At 36.1% G+C, this 17,645-nt stretch overlaps 1 protein-coding gene across 2 annotated transcripts in view; it reads left to right on the forward strand.

Moving 5' to 3' along the window:
• The first annotated feature begins 4,517 nt into the window (after nt 1-4,517).
• Nost (Nostrin) overlaps nt 4,518-17,645 on the forward strand; it is a 19,894-nt gene continuing 6,766 nt past the window's right edge. The window contains exons 1-3 of one of the 2 annotated variants that reach the window (XM_018460586.1): nt 4,518-4,732; nt 8,100-10,205; nt 10,755-11,300. In XM_018460586.1, the coding sequence (XP_018316088.1) occupies nt 8,832-10,205; nt 10,755-11,300 (1,920 nt within the window). In that variant the 5' untranslated portion in view covers nt 4,518-4,732; nt 8,100-8,831. Of the gene's footprint in view, nt 4,733-4,800; nt 5,097-8,099; nt 10,206-10,754; nt 11,301-17,645 lie in introns of those variants that run through there. The other variant, XM_018460587.1, reaches the window with a different exon arrangement.

Here is a 17,645-nt window from a genome sequence, read left to right on the forward strand (position 1 = left end):
TATCTATTCACCCATTTTACATATAAAGTGGATTCGAAAAACATTTTACATTTTAAATACATTTTTTTAAGTATTTTATATTTGGCATTTTAAATGATTACTTAGCCCTGAATATAATCCTTTCTGTAAACTGACACCAATTTGACGGTCGTGATTTATTAATTTAAGCTTCGTCTCGACTCTTTGAATAGGGTAAAGTCGCCTATTATGAGATACCTTAAAAGCTTGTAATTTATTTAATTTGTAACTTCTACCTTCATGTCAAATTTATGGGAAATATATTTAAATTTTATCGCCAAAAGTTAGCAATCGATAATAACTATATACTTTATTGTATAAAAACACCCTGTATAGCTATTTTTAATTTTTTATCAAAAGTACCGATTTTGCTCATTCAAAAAAAGAGTTCCTAATATGAGATACGTATGAGATATCTCATAACAGGAAACTAACGAAAAAATAGAGATAAGCTTTTTATACATGCTTTTATTATATTACATAAAAGTAGGAACAAAAAATTTAAATGTTATACATAACAATTATATAATTTTTCGATGTTGTGTGAAATCTTAACAATAATAGAATCGTCATTTTTAACATATCGTTCGATAGTACGCTTTGGGATATTGAATTGTTTAAATGCTTTCATATTAGCTAGGAATACCCTAAGTATCTCATATCACGACTTTCACGCTTTCACGATCACCAAATCTAATCTTTACAATTAAACAAATCACGTGTTTTTCTATCAATATGATCTTACTCTATCACTACGTGCAGACTTTATCACCAAATATTTATTTTTATATAATAAAACAAGATTTAAAGACTAATCTCAATAAAATTTGACAACATCCAATTTCACAATCTTTTTTTGCAACAACTACACGTATTATCTAACAATGAATTTTCTACTAAACAGGTTCTACTCTAAGAATAAAGAGCTCGTAATAGGACCAATCACATGCGCTTATTAGTTTAGTAGAAATCCCGCTATCTTATATTAGGAGCTTATCCCATAATAGGCGATTTTACCCTAATTTCTAGCTCGATAAGTAGAGAGTTGTATTGTCATAAGGAATGCGGAGATTTCGCGAGAAAGTGGCCTGTAATAGATGTAGAAGAACATGGAAGGAGATCAGTAGGATGATTCGACAAATTCATCCACAGGTTTTTATCTCTACTTCTCCGTACAGAATTGGACTTATGGATTCGCAATTTTGAGTTAAATTTGCGCTGATTCAGCGCAGCTTTGGTCATATCGGGATGTCATTTGACAAACTGCAAAAATTAACGCGAGAAAAATTTACGAGAGATCTTATTGGCGTATCTATACATATATTATCTGTATTATTTACTGAAGGTGTGTATGATAACACTTTGCTCTCTAAATGAACCCTCTTAGGAAAATTAACTTTAAATGAAATTAAGGTTTTTAAAAGTAATTAAGAGTTTAGTTATTATTATTATTACTTAAAAATTTTTGAGATAATTTAAAATGTGTAAAGGCATATCTAATCATAATCTAAATTTCAAAGCTGACTTTAAAATAATCTTAGAAAAACTGAAGATTTTATCATTTCCATTGCATTTAAAATTTTTTAAATGCTCTTAGTTTTAAAGTAAGGCTAAGTGAGGCTAATTGTAAGATGACCCGCAAATAATACGCGACACCGCCACTAGGACGCGGCGGTTTGCAATTTTCTTCTAAAATCGATACAAGCTAGAATAAAAAGATATATCGTTATGAGATTTTTCATTTGCGTTCTCATGAAATAATTTTTTGATGGCGAGCTTAATAAATGAAGGGGGTTTGCCATTAAATTTAAGCAAATTCATGATTCTACAAAATTATTATTTTAAAGAAAATTTGTAAAATTGTTGATATTTGTTCGTCATAATTTTTAAATTTCTTCAGTTTCTTTTAGCTTTTTAAGTAAGTTTTACATAAATTTCAAGTAAGTTTTAAGATTACTTTAAATCAATGTTTAAAGTGTCCACCTTTCATATTTCTCGTAGATTTTCTCTTCAATTTTCTCTACAGTAAGTTTTCAGTTTTAAAGGCTTTCTAAGGTAAATTTTCCCAAGGATTAATTGTAAATATTTTACATGGATTAAGCGTGATTTTCATGCGTCTACACAAACATTTATATATTTTGCGATGTAACTTTTATTGGAATCATCGTTCGATTTCATGAAAATCTTGACAAATCAAATAATGTTTATCAAAGGTTGTTTAAAACGAAACAAAAAATAGTTTGCCGAAAAATATTTTCTTACGGATTCCACTGTTATATAAAGGAATATGCGATGCGTACAACTGCATATGTCACGCAGATGATAAGGACGTCGTTGTTGATGTACGCGGCATTATCTCGACATCGTCGTAATTTAAAATAGTGCAAAACTTGCAAAAGTCATACTTGCTTAGCAATGAGATGAATCGATTTGAGATGAATTGTATTCGCAAATAATTTTCTATACAATGATAGTCCAAGTACAATTACGTAATATTTAAAACAATAGCAGGAACATTACTTTTCTTCACTTCTTGCTTTCACGTCTTTTCCTCACTTCGTGCTCGGTACGTTACAATGTTACATAAAATCACTTTTCGTTATCACACCTGATACCGATGCTATTTTCCACGACGACCTTGACACACAATTTTCATGGAAGTTATTTGTTACAATTTCAATGTATTTTTCTATATTGTTAAAAGAGAACACATACGTAGTAAACGTTGGTTCTATTACTTACAAGATTGCGAATTGCAGACTTGATTATTTATTAATGATTCAAGAATGCACAAGAATTGAAAAGCACAGGAACGGAGAGAATGGCAGTTTTCAATCTCTATCAAAAATCGTGTATACCAGAATACATAGCTTCTGATAAGTTGAAATCTGTTATTGTTGTTCTTTTGTCTATGCGGCAACAATTTCACGTGTGAAAGTTGACTGCTCTATTAATTTTACATAAACGATTTTCCTAGACTAACGCGTTTCCTGTAACACTACTTTCTCGGCATCTTTCGCACGATTTATTGTCGCTATCTGATACACCCTTAATGTCTTAATGTCTCGTACAGTCTCCGTCCAATAAGTATACTTTTTGGAAACTTGTGATACTAATTATGTGTTTTCTACATTGCCACCGTCGCTCCTGCGATAATGTTATAACGCACGCGATGACAGTTTTCACTACCGTTATTGCGGTGTATTAAATGTACGTTTCGCTCGATATTCCACTGGAAAAATAACAAAAAATGTAAAACTATACTTTTCAACGAATGCGATCTTCGACTGGAGTCACCCGTGCAGTTAAATGAGCTTAAAATTTTACAAAAAGTTCGTACGACTTTTTAAAACATTTATCTGCACATAGAAATGTATCCAGTCACTAGAATTTTAATTCTTTCTATTGTATTATCACATTGGATTCTTATCACAAGTATTGTATCTTTGTCATGTATTGTATTTTTGACGATAACATAACGTTTGCTCAGCATAAAACAGTGCTTGATTTATTCTGGTTATTTATACTATGTACACTTGATAAGGACTTTTAAAAAAGATAGGATATGCCAATGAAAGAGAACGCACTGTGTTCAACAACTTCAGTATCTATAACATTCTTTTTTAACATGTTTAAATATTTTCTTCTCTATCAATACATTTGTAGCCGTTATTTTATTACAATTATTTTATTTATTCCTAATAAAGGTATGTGCATTTGATTGATTGTAAAATTTATATTAGTTACTAACGAAATAGTCCGTAAACTTATTTGATAAATTTTATGTAATTAGAGCAGGCCTGTCCGATTTGAGTTCCGGAGCCAAAACACAAAGTCATTGACGCGAAAAAATTCAATGTGGGTAAGATTTCGGGGACTGTAAAGTGTTGATACGCATCTGAGTGACACTTATCAACACTTTATAGTTCTAAAATCTTACTAACATTGAATTTTTTTACGTCGATGGCTTTTCGTTTTGGCTCCGGAGCTCAAATTGGACAGGCTTGAATTACAGGAACAACGTACGATCGAATTCGTACTTTCTTAAAGATATAAAAAGGAAATACATGCATATCTCTCTCTTTCTCTCTACCTGTCTCCCTCCTCCTTCCTGTGTGAATTGCTTTATGCGCATCGATACATGTAACACGTACGAGGATTCGGCGCGAAATATGACGCACGTGTGACTCTCGTTAGCGACACAGGCGAACGAGCCGGCAAGCGAGAGCGGAGAGGGCGAAAGATACTGGAGTGGCTAAGGAGTGGCGGGCTAAATATAATCCGTAGATCAGAAAACACGCGTACGAAGTGCGTAATCCCCCGCCTAGAAACATGTTTAGTCGCCTTAAAACTATTCACCGCTTGCTACCATTCGTTTTAGGGTTACGCCGATGCATGCCAGTTCCTTCTCTCTTTTTCTCCCTTCCTTCCTCCCCCCCGCCCCTCTTCCACTCAATACGGACTTTGCGCGTTTCCGCACTCGTTCCCGCAAGCGGGACAAGCGGTCCGCGACTGTTGCAGTGACTTCGGTGCAACGCTCGTGCACGTATGCGCGTTTTGCGTGCACAGTATGAGCGACACGCGCCTCCGATTACGCGCACCTGCTTCGTGCGCATCTTCAAACACGTCGATGTACGATTTCGACAGTGCAGTTATCGCGTAAATTCGAACGATTCTGTGATTCGTCGCAACGATTGAGAGGCGCTTGAAATCAGTAGGAAAATTCTTACATACGTATACCAGGAAAGATTTGTAACAAAATGAAACTTTGATTAATTCTTTTTCATAATGTTCGAAGTTTAAAGTGCAACATTAATCTGCGTATTACACGTGCGTTATTTACTGAAGAAAGCCGTATCGCGTAATGAAGCTTTCGCGTTTCTAGCGCAGCATTATCGTGTTTCTTAAATATCGAATTTTCACGCGAAGACGATCGACGACATTGAATCATAGGTGTTGAAAGTTTATTTTTACGAGAATCCTACGACATTTCTTGGTCGTACGTTTTCACGCGAAGACGAAGCTGATCAAAATTGAGATATCGATCGATATAAAACGAATATAACGAATAGAGAAAGGTAATTCGCGTCAAAGATTGAATTTCGTTTGTATCGGACATTTTACTTGTCTAGTCTAATATTACGTCATGTCTCTACGCCAAACCCTGTGATATCACACCTTGTATCTCTCATTTCGCGTGTTTTCTGATCCTTACTGTGCAACAAGTGTATTTGTCATTGTAAGTATATCTTGTTTTCAACGCTGCCAAATGTTGAGTTTACGGCACTTAAAAAATTATACGGCACTTAAAAAATGTATAACGACTTTACGAGGAACCAGCTTTGGTTTGGCAAAGTTTCTATTCTCGTGATAACCGTGTTGCTTACTCGAGCAACAGTGGAAATGCCAGCATGGCCTCAATTTTTATAACTTTGTAGAGCGTAATGCAAAGCGATCGTATCGTGCAAGAGTTTTCGTGTCAAAGAAATATAAAAGTATAAATCTTTTCTATCTCACCTGAGAGAGGTTTAGGTATCAGAACCCAGTAAACGAGAATGGATTGAAATGGATTCAGATTTTCAGAAATATGGATTTACGAATATTAAAATGAATGCTTTTCAATCCAATGAATGCATTTTTATTCATTTATAGGAATTGCATGGAACGATATCTCGATGCCTTTCAATCTAAAAATAATATTAGCTGTTTCTGTGCATGGTGAATACTTCAATTCAAAATTTGGAATAGGAAATACAATTTTTCAATCCAATTGGATCCAGTTGAATCTAATTGAATCCAATTGAATCTAATTAAATCCAAAAAAAGGTATTCGCTATTTAAAATACGCATTCGGATAGAAAAAAATTTCAATCCATTTTAATCCCCCCATTCTCGTTTACTGGGAAGTATTTTGTAAAATATCAAGGAGTTTAAGGAATTAAAAAGAAGAAGGAAAAAATATATCGTTCACCAAATATTAATTTCTGGTTGCTATAAAGTTATCTTGTTTGCAGAACGAACCGTGTAAATCAAAATTGCAGAAAAGCTAAGTGCGGCTAAACAAATTTAGTGCCGCGAAAATTAAGACCGACACAGAACGATCTTTTCAGATCTCTTTAAACGATCGCTTTGTCCGACGTGTAATAATATCGCGCGTGTCAGTAGGAGGTAGGGAGAAGAAAGGAGGATCGGAATCTTAGCTAATTCGAGATTGGACGGACGATTCTTGGGGGATAAAACGAAACGTATGTCTAATGCGATGAGTGCAGAGCGGGAGCCGCGCGCGGTGCTCGCGAGTATAACGATGCGATGCGACGCGAATGTTGTGCGAAGCGGTTTGCATATACACGTGCTATAATATGAACATAATTGTTCACCGCGGTTGTATAACGTTGCTTCCAAGCGGCCTCCGACAGTCGTTGCCGGAGCGTCACGTCGCCGTCTTGTAAAAAAAATTACGCGATATTTCGCTGTTGTTTGACATTATTTCTAGATATCGATCAAAAACCCGTAGATCTGAAAATATGCGACAATCACGCGAAAATCATTCGCGACTGTTATCTACAACGAGTGCATTTAAAAAAAATTACTTTCGGAAGTCGAATTGTTGGATCCTCGAGCAAACACTCGCGTAATTATTATTTGTCACACAATTAATTGTTACGCTGACAGCAAATAAAAAGTAGAACAGTTAAATAATTAAATAATAGAACAATATAATTAAAATAGAATATGTATTTTTAATCGATGCTCAATTTATCGAGATAAAATTCGCACTTGTGCTATTTAACACGTTAAACGTACGCGCGCGCGTATTTTGTACAACTTTATTCTTTCAGAGACGATGACATTGCATTGGTCTATCTATATACATCCATCTACGATGTCGTCGAACGCGCGGACGTGAATTCTCGTGCTGCCATAAGCTGTCCCGTAGCTGGTCGTGTATCGCGTCGCGTCACCGCGTCGTTGCTTCAGGACGGCGTCGTTGGTTTTTGCTCCGCTGTGCGAAATTGACCGATCTTCAGCTTCGATCCGGCCATTTCGTTCGCGGCCGTCGCGCGTCGTCCGCCGCTATCCAGTGCGCGACGTGATGCCGCGCTGTGCCGATTGCCGCGCGCGCGATACGCAACGAGAAGGAAACAAACGCAACGGCTAAATAACTATATTCAAAGAAAATTGGAACGCTGTACTTGGCATCGTTCACGAACCCGTTAGACTCGCCCGTCATTCGGCTCTCTGTAATTACGTAACACGTAGATAATACCGGCTGACGACGATGCGACAGCGGCGTGGAGTCGTTCGTTTAGATTCGTCAAAGCTCGCGCGCGCGTGATCGTTGGTGATCGTGCCATCCGCTCGAATAAAACAGTCGTTATATGTTTGTATATGCGTACATTTGCGAGCGTACGTGTGTACATACGCGCGTGCTTATAACTCTCGAATGGGCGAGCAAATGAGACTCCGTTCTTCAACTCTATCGCTCGCGACGTCGCCGCGTCCGCGTCGCGCCGCTTCCACATGAGTCGCACGAGCCACGTACGCGTCAAGTTGATGACTCCATGTATGGTAAAGGCGAGGAGACGAACAACGCGAAATCCGACATATACCTACCTATTCAATAAATTTATTCGACCTGCATTTTTTTCTCGTCGTCGTATCGATATTCGATCCGTGGGAAATTGTCGATTTCACGACGCGGCGGTGATTCGGTGTGGCATCGCAAAACGTTGTTGCGGTCGCCGTTTCGCAAAGCTCTTCGTCGATATCTAACAATGGACGCGATTACAAATAAAAATTGACAATTGCAGTCGACGGAATTTTTTTTTTTTTCGATTATAAAAATTGTCAGATAAATTTAAGGCTTTGCCAGTATTCTCGCTATTAGTCAAATTTATGAGACGTAAGAAATATTTTTGCGATAAGCGGTTACGTGCGATATAAGTTAGAATGTAAAAAAATGTACAAAATTGTAACGAATATATTTGGAACACGGTTTAAGAGATACAGGATGTGGAAATTGCAAGGTTTGGTTATTCTTTATATGTATAAATAAAATATAGCAATTTAGAATAATTTAGATTTCACCGATCATTTCTACGATAAGAAAAATTTACAAAATACAGGGAAGTCACAACAGAGTGCGAAATTAAACCTCGCGATAAACGAAAACAAATTCGCGCGACTTGTGACAAATAGAACATGGAGTTGCCTTGAAAGAATTTGCTTTGAAAAAATTTGTGATACAAGTTTGTGCGTGGTATAAAGAAAGACAAAATAACGCAAAATAGGATGGCCATAAAAGTGCCATTTGGAATTATAACCGGACTATTCCACAATTATTTTCGTATGAAGAAAAATTCAGATCCTTATCAACGAGATGCAATGCCGAGGTATTACTCTCATCATTGATGCAGATACAAAATAAATTGATCGAGATCGTCACTTCCTCTGACAGATTAATGGAAATTAACGTCGAAACTCAAAATATTTTTTTCTTCGCTCGAAGAAACGAGGACTGTGCGCTTCGACTAATGAGTAGTTGTTCGTATACGTTTACGATAACGCGACAAGCAGAGCAACATTTTTGAAACATGTTTCACTTGATCATTATTTTTCAACTGGGTCAGTGATTCGATCGTCATTTAATATCGGTTTAAAACGGTTTCACAACGACAGATTTCGAAAGTTGATTCCAGAAGGGCTAAACGTCGCAACGGAAGGAAGAAGGGAAGAAGAAAAAAATATGTACAGTTCCATTAAAAAAAATCCTTGAGCAATGTCACCTAAGGTCAAATAGATATTACCGTCCAATGCGTTTTTTTAAACCTTGTAACTTTTGTCTAAACCTTTTTTCCGAAATTGCATTTATTTTTGAGATATTCGACTGTATCCAGACTTTTGGGATATCCTGTGTATATATATACCTATATATAACGGAGATGAATGAGGTGCGACACGTTTTGACAGCTTTGAGAACTCCCGCGAAGAGTTCGACCTTGAACAGTGGCGTCACGAGTATCGCAACGGCAACGTGGTACGACGTCCCGACGCCGATTATCGTACATTGTCATGAGTTCCGCGACCAGACGGAACGTGACATTATCAAAAATGATAAAGCAGGCGATCGTAAAAGATCCTGCGATAATGAGACGGAAATAAGGTTCGTCGAACAAAGAATGGCCAGGTCCTTGGAGGGAGATACGAAAGTCTGGTCATCGAAAGACGATGTTTCGGAAAAAGGCACGACGATGGGACCTCTCGCTGGAAGACTCTCGCTGTCTTCCAATAGCGTCGACGCCGTCGATAAGGCGTCATCGCGAAACAACGTGGAGGTCGTCGTGAGTAGATCGAGTAAAGTTCGCGCGGACGTTAGGCCTCGCAGTTTCGAAATAAATCCCGAGTCTCGCGTAAACTATTCGAGGACTCGAGATGGGAAAAGACGCAGTACTATGGAACTGAATGCCACCACGACGGTGAAGACGGATGCCGATGGAGTGCCGACCATCAGTTTCAGTTTTTTGCGCGCCGATGAGAATTTTCACGAGAACGACGACGAGATCGTTATTCTGGAGGTTGACACGAGCGATCAAACTGATTCCTCAGGAAATCAGCTGTATGATCTTCCTAAAAGCGCCATTCTAGAAAATAGTCAAGCTCCCTTAGAACAAACTGGTCATGATAAGGAAATAAATTCGGATGAGCCCTCATTACCAACGATTCGCCAGGATCTTTACGACGTGCCGAAATCAACACGCAAAGACGTGTCTTCGAACGATTTGCGAGAGAACGAGGTGCCGATCTGCAATCCCGCGCAGGAAAATTGCAAGAGCACGAACATAATTGTTTCGCCTGAGAAGAATAAGAACCAACAACGCGATCAGACGAAACGTTCCACCAGATCGCTCAAATCTGGCAGAAGAAGCTACGGCGCGTCAGATAGCGATGGTTACGATGCCGGTATAGCGTCGATGTCGGGCTCGTATTCGGATCCGGAGTGCCCGAACGAGGCAGCGTTGTCGGAGAGTGGCGATTCGAGCCGCAGCAAGCGACTGAAGCTGCAAAAGCGACGACTGGGCAAGGCTTGGGGTAGGATGCGTAGCTGGCTGCGAGAGGAGAAGACCAGGATCGGCCAAGTGGTCAATAAGCACGCCAAGTTGCAAGCGGTTGGCGCACTCAGTCCCGAGGTAGTGCCGAAAAAAAGAGGAAAGAAAAGATAAGAAATCTTGGCACGATTATAGTAAACATTAGTTAAAATCGGTCGAATATAAGAAAACTTATAGATTGATAAAACTAGAAACGCGCCCGTATTTTGTTCGAGAATATGAGTTATATGTATTATCTTCTGATTCTCAAAAGATGACATTAAACGTACGGTCTTTACAGTATGTAAAAAAAATAACGGATAAAAATTTAGAAACTATGTATTTATTCAAGTTGTTTAAATCTGAGACAGTTTTAACTAATGTAAGTTTATAGTGTTACTCGATATGACAAATTAAGAGCGTGAAATTTCAGTCCAGAAGCGCGAAATTTATATTTTATATAATTCATTGCTTCAAAACTTTGACGTTTGAACTTATATAATGGACTTTTTTGCTCTTGTTTTCTAATTTATTTACATATATTTTTCCAAACATCCTAAATACGGGTTGGAGAACGCTATACAAGTTTCCAAGATTTCAAATTCTTTTATTTACTTCGATCAATTTTTTATTGAAAATTCTCGCATCAAGGTGCGAAGCAATTGTGCCACTCCCGCGGGAACATCCAAGAGCAAGCAGCGTGGCTTCTACGATCTAACGCGAGCTCACACCCAGGAGTCTGGTTCGATCACCAGAGTGGAGGAGTTTGGTCTATCGTCGGTGTCGGAGGAAGCGAACGTTTCCGATGACATGGAGAGACCAATGTCAGCATCACCCGATTCAGGGAAGGCGTCAGTAAACGGTACGAGAAGATTGCGCGGTAATCTGCGAAGAAAGACGGCCAGTTCGGACGACATTTTGGAAAACGACAGGACGAAGTTACAGTTGCCAGGATCTTTGAGCATGGATAAACTATGTTCGCACGTGACGGAGAACGACGAGATGAAAACGATACCAACGACGACGGCGACGACGATGGCGGCAGCGTCGGCAATGATGACGATGGCGGGGACCAGTGATACCGAAACGTCGAGGGATCACGGTGGGAAAAGTAGTCTGATTAAGAGGAGAATGCTCGGCTCAATTAGAGGGTTAATGGCCTCGACTCATCTATTGCAAACCTACGAGTCCGACGAGGTACTTGCGCTCTTATTGCTTCTTTCTCATTGCTAAGATCACTGACATGTTTGTGCACTTGTCATGACACTGACACGTTGAACACTTGCGACAATACGATCGAATATAACGCGCATGTTGAAAATTAGAAAGAAATGAAAAGATTAGGTGCGTGTGTACGAACGGGACTATGTAGTCGATGTTTGTACGCGTACATGTGTATTTTCATTGGCGCTCTAAAGCGAATTCTGGATGTGAAATATAGACCGTACGCGCGTGCTCATATATTCGAACACAGAAACGTCACTGAAATTTGAATAATTTCATTAAAATTAGTAGGTGTGCACATCGCGCTTGTAACGGATAGGATCACGAACAAAGTTTGTAACTAACTTACTAACGCGATGCAACAATGGATGTAGATTGATATCGGCATATGTGAAATCGTTAATAATCTTGTAGGACACGATGAGTAAGTTTGTTGATAGAGTTTGATAGAGTTAAATGAAACGAATTTCGTAACGTAAAAATTTAAAAGATACGTCTCTTAAATATCTTTTAAATGTTGCGTTACCATTCTACATATATATAAGGTGTTCCAAAAGTAATGATAAATTTTTCGCACAGGGGCAGAATGAACTAAACTGAGAAGAAAAATCCTCTACCACTTTACAATTTTCGCAATAGTTAACAAGATATTAATTACTAAAAATTGTCGAAAATTGGTCTTCAATAATTTTTTACTCAAATACTATCAACTTTACAGAAAAACTGCAAGAAACAAAAATTGTTTGTTTCCTTCTCATAGAGCTCTAAGAATTTTTTCAGTTACTTTTGGAACACCCTGTATAAGTACATACATAAAGTATTCATTATATTCATTTAAGAAGAAGAAATCTTTTATGAAGAAAAAAGGGAAAATTTCTTGCTTGAATTCTTGCTCAAATCGCATGCTTGACATGTTTATTTTTACTAGTCATGACACGTCCATTGTCGGCTATTTAAACGATATTACCACAGTTCTACAGATATTTTACAAGAAATATAAAGTAGCCATTTCGATGAGATGCATGCGCGATAAATCAGCAATACTTAGAATCAATAGGAAAAAAACTGCCTGCTTTCTTTTCACATGTTGCTTTCAGTGATAACATCATTTTCATCGAAAATTGCTTTTATTTGTACAACGGACTTTTCTGGTGTTTAGAATGCTTTTTGTTGATCTATCAAGTCATTACATTATTTACGCGAATTTGTTATGCACGAAACATTTCTTTTCTTTTGTGTTTTATGAAGTCCAATTCCTACTTATCTCTCTGATCTCTGCATCTCTGACGTTATATAAAAAGATTTATTCGTCGAGTATGTTTGTGTGCAATTGTGTATTATTAAAATTTTTATAATAAGAATTTATGAAATAATGAATATTTTATCAGTCAATTTAATGTCCAGAATGATTAATCGGAAAAAATTCTAATATTCTATTATAATATAATATAATATCTCATATTTTTGTATGTGTATATTATATATATATTTATATACATGTTTAATAATTAATTTACACGTAATTATATATAACACGATGAAGACATATCAATTTTGAAAAAAAAATCTTCGTTTTTTACTTTGTCTCTCATTTTTTAGTTCGTCGTTTTCTAATTCTGCTTTCCCCAAGTTGAAATTTTACAGGCCGTTTGTCCGATCGAGAGATTTATTGACTGTCCAAGAGAAATGGCGCTAAGCGGCCAGGCATGAGCACGTCTTGAAGCATCGCAAAAGCAAAGCATGGAAAGTGTGGGAAAGTTACACGGAGAAAATAGCCAACTTTGTTTTATACACACACACACACACACACACACACACACACACACACACACACACACACGCACGCGCGCACATACAACGCTTGACCGCCTTCCCTACGTGTTCTCATGAAGATCGCGTATGTTTAGAGATACGTGACTGTGAGGAACAGGACACTGTTTCTCTGTAGTCACAGAGACCGCGGATTTTTCAACAGTATAGCACAGAAGTCGATAAGTTTCTCCGAACAACATCGATCGATGTACGATATTATTGTTGCCACGATCAATAATTTTTATTAAGATTTCTCAAGTCAGCACCCTCAATACACATTTAGCTTTGCTTACGATTCATTTTTATTTTAGCTTTAATTTTGTAAAAACCATCGTATAAGATATAGCGCAATTGTTACGTAGGATTCGAGTGAAATGCATTTTTATCTGTATTTTATTATCCGTATTTCTGATGACTTCTGGTATTATTACCAAATTAGGGCATGACAATTTAACGGACTGATAGTCACGAGCTACTGACTCAAAGCAACGCTCATGGCGATGAAAGTTTCTTTGTTGAACGATAAATGCGATAGATAAATTATCTGATACGACGAAATATAAAAGCAAGTTCCATTCGAAAATTCACACGCAGAAATTCTCGCATCAACGTAATTGAGGATGCGAGTGAGGAGGCATCCACATTGAGCTACTGGTTAAGTAGTTGGTTTTATGTAATCGTGCCATACATATATTTTTTCGGTCGAACCTGTACTGACATTTACCTAAGACGCGAGATTGCCACGCGTGAATAAATTATTAAAATTGAACTGGCTCAATAAAGTGAGCCAAGTTCCAAGATGGTGATATATTTCAGAAATGTTATATAGATCTCGACTAAATGCATATTATGCTATAATATGATAAATTTAATGGTTATCGACTAATCGTTGATCACTTGTTCATTGCAAGTGAGTGGAAATAAACCACCTGTTGCAAGTGCACGCCCGTTTGTCGTCATCGACTTGCTATAATCGATGTATCGATTAACCTTTCAGTCGTCCAAATTGGTAATAACTATACCGACTTGTTTCATCTCGATTGTTACCCGAGAATGCATATAATTGCATTCATTATATATAAACCTATTTTCCATGATATAACGACATATTTAAAAGCGAATTAAAGAGAGAGAAAGAGAGAGAGCGCAAGCAAGAGAAACAGGCAGAGATTCCAAACGATGCAAACTTTTATTTCATTATATAAACTGCCCAAGTAGCACACAGCGTCTACTAAGCGTTAAAAAAACGCTAAAAAAGTGTATATAAACGCTTTTAACGCTTTGCAGGCGCTGCTGTACTACTTAGACGGCATCTTTACTGGTAAGACTACGCGCTCATTTTTGTTTCTTTTTGTATTTCATGCAGTTTACAATAACCTAAATATTAAGAAAATTTTTCAAAAAAATATTTCATGTCGCCTGCGAATATGCGAATATTCTATTTATAGATAGGAAAACGGCGAAATTTTTTCCGTTGATTTCTATATGAATATAAATAACAGACATATAAAATTCTTTATATTCCTTAATTTGTTATGCACGGATCAACACTAGGATTTTATTGTCTCTTAATACTAATAAAACGAACAATGATCAACTATAAAACACATTCAGTTGAAAGATGAATCTGTCGCTTGGCAAATCGATTATTGATCACGCGTTTAATTATTACCTGCTAATTAAACAGCCTGATACATGTCGGACTGATAATTGTATTACAATAAAACGAGAAGGCGTTATCCAAAATAAATTTTAAATCGTTGATAAATGTGAAAAAGATTAGTAGAGAAACATACGAGTGGATATACATATATGAAAGTGTTTTCCCCATGCGTGACATTTTATCAATTCACCAACTAAACTGATTACAACTTTCGCCGTATCGCCGACTCTAGAAATTTCTCATATATACACAAATTTATCTCATTCTACTAATACATCTTCTCCCATTTTATTACATGTATACATGTAGTCTGCATCAGCAAAACAATCTTTTACTACAGAGAATTAATACAACATTTGAGATGAGCTCGTGATATAAAATAGATTTTGATCTACTATTACACATTACTGCAGAAATCTTCCAATCTTTAAGTGGCTGTCATTTTAATATGTGAAATATATGTATATATCGAGCGTAGATTACCCAGCAAATAAGTTGACATTATTTGTAATTATTTTGATATTATTTTGATATTTTGATATTATTTTAAAGACGTCATTTTAATGTCGAAATTTTAATAAATAACGTCAGTTTAATTATTTGCTGGGAAGGTGCGTTTCTTAATATCTAATAACTTTTTCTAACATCTAATATAATTAAACGTGATTATGGTTTACGAGTTTACATTGTTAGCTTTCTCTTGACGAAATGCTGAGATAGAAGTGTAAATGTAAATGGCAAATTGCCATAAGAAACGCTTTCGGTAAAATTTAGATCGAGTCTATAGAAAGTTGCTCTGTCATTTTGTTAATCGCGTCACAAATAAAACAAATGTTCTATTGCGTAACAATCGATGATGTGCGTATCAATCGCAAGATACAATAGGTGCGTTCCGCTTTTCATTGCCAGTGCTGAAATTATACGGTATATGTACGCTATAGATTTTCAGCACTGGCAGTGAATATCGGAACGCACCCAATGCATAACGGCCGTATTTTATGATGCACAAATTTAGCGTGAAATTTTATTGTGTGACTTCGAAAATGACGGATATTGTTAATATTATTAATGCAAGTATATCTTGCGAAATTGTGCTGAAAATTATAAATGGTAACTTCAATTCATAAAAACAAATGCTTTACTTTGTATACAAAATTCATTATTGTCTTTCCATACACGGTATACAGATAAAGAAATAGATACTATATAACGATTCTTAAAAAAAATTATCATGTTGCGAGATCTCCGTATCTCCCACTTTGTTCATCAAATTATCGAAATCTTTGAAACTTTATCGGCAATATCGATTTTGAAAGAATAGCTCTTTGAAATCGATCGACAGCGCGTTAGATGATAGACGATCCGTTTATCATTACAAGAAAAGTATGAAATCTATGGAAAAAAAACACGATGAAGAAAAGTACGTCAACTGGAAAATTGTCAATTACATTTAGAAAAGACGCGCCAAATTTATTACAGAAATATTTCCTATTCCCGACTCGTTTTCTAAGATTTTAAGGCAGTGCGAATGACTTTTTAATGTCTTGCATAACTTGCACACATTATAATCGCGAGAGTATGCATGGACATGCGAATGACAGAAATATAATATGTCCTTGCCGACTAATATCTCTATTACTATTACTACTATTACCACTAGAGAGATATTACGTAACATGATTGTATCTACATTACGACTAGATGTTTGTATCGATGAAACTCGACAACTTGTTCTCACTTGAGAATATTTTAATAAATGAAAATTTTTGATACGCGCGTGTCATGTGAAACTGCTAGCTGACGACATTCCGTCGTTTGAAATTGATTTACTAGATATAACTTTTTACTTTTTATTTTTACATTGTAAATATTTGAAACAAACAATTTATGTGATTCATATTTACTATGACGTGATTTATAAATCTCTTCAACGGCTGCGTTTTGAAATTTTTTAAGTATATGTCGTCTGCATATTAGAACTGTTGACAACGTAAAAATCAATTCGTTTGACCGACTTTGAATTATCAGTTATATTTAGCACGTCATACTTCAATAACTTCGTAGAAAGGTGATTTTCTGTTATCGAAATCGTCAAATGACATTTTATTTAAGTACGACCCAATGTGTACTTGACAAACTCGCGATGACTAATTCCTTTCGTTATAATCCTACATTATATGATATATTGTACCAATATTGTAAAAACTTATTATCTCTTCGTATATACAGAGTGTCCCATAAATCTCAATTAATATTTCTGACAGTGCAAGAGAATGAGACATTTTGAACTAAAAGTTCCTTTCCCAATTTTGGGTCAGGGTTGGCCATTACTTATCGAGTTATTAACGATTAAAGTTGCTGAATCAGATTACGCCCAGTCGGAGTATGCAAGAATGCAACATACCATAGAGCTTACTGTACATTCTCTCGATTAAGATTTTATTATAATTTTTTCATATTAATTAATAAATAAATGAATAAATCAATAAATAGATAAATGGGTAGATTATTTTATTTATTTATTTATTAATACGAAAAATTATAATAAAATTTTTTAATACAAGCGATAGATGTAATTGATTAACGTTGTTTTAGACTATTCATTGAAAAGGACTATATTAAGAGTCGAAATGTATAAATTTATTTTTTGTGTAGTAGGGGAGACCGGGGATAGTAGACTCATTTTTTAGTTTCGAATTTTTATAGACGAAATTAAGAGACTTATCGAAAAAATGAATTGTACCCCAGTTACTACATACATTTGACTATCTAATAATATTTTAATAATAAGGGAAAACTGATAATTACTATGAAAAAAAATGCATTTTTCTAATGCATTCCAT

This window comes from Mycetomoellerius zeteki, unplaced genomic scaffold (assembly GCF_001594055.1).
Source record: "Mycetomoellerius zeteki isolate Tzet28-1 unplaced genomic scaffold, Tzet1.0 scaffold95, whole genome shotgun sequence".
NCBI classification, from domain to species: domain Eukaryota; kingdom Metazoa; phylum Arthropoda; class Insecta; order Hymenoptera; family Formicidae; genus Mycetomoellerius; species Mycetomoellerius zeteki.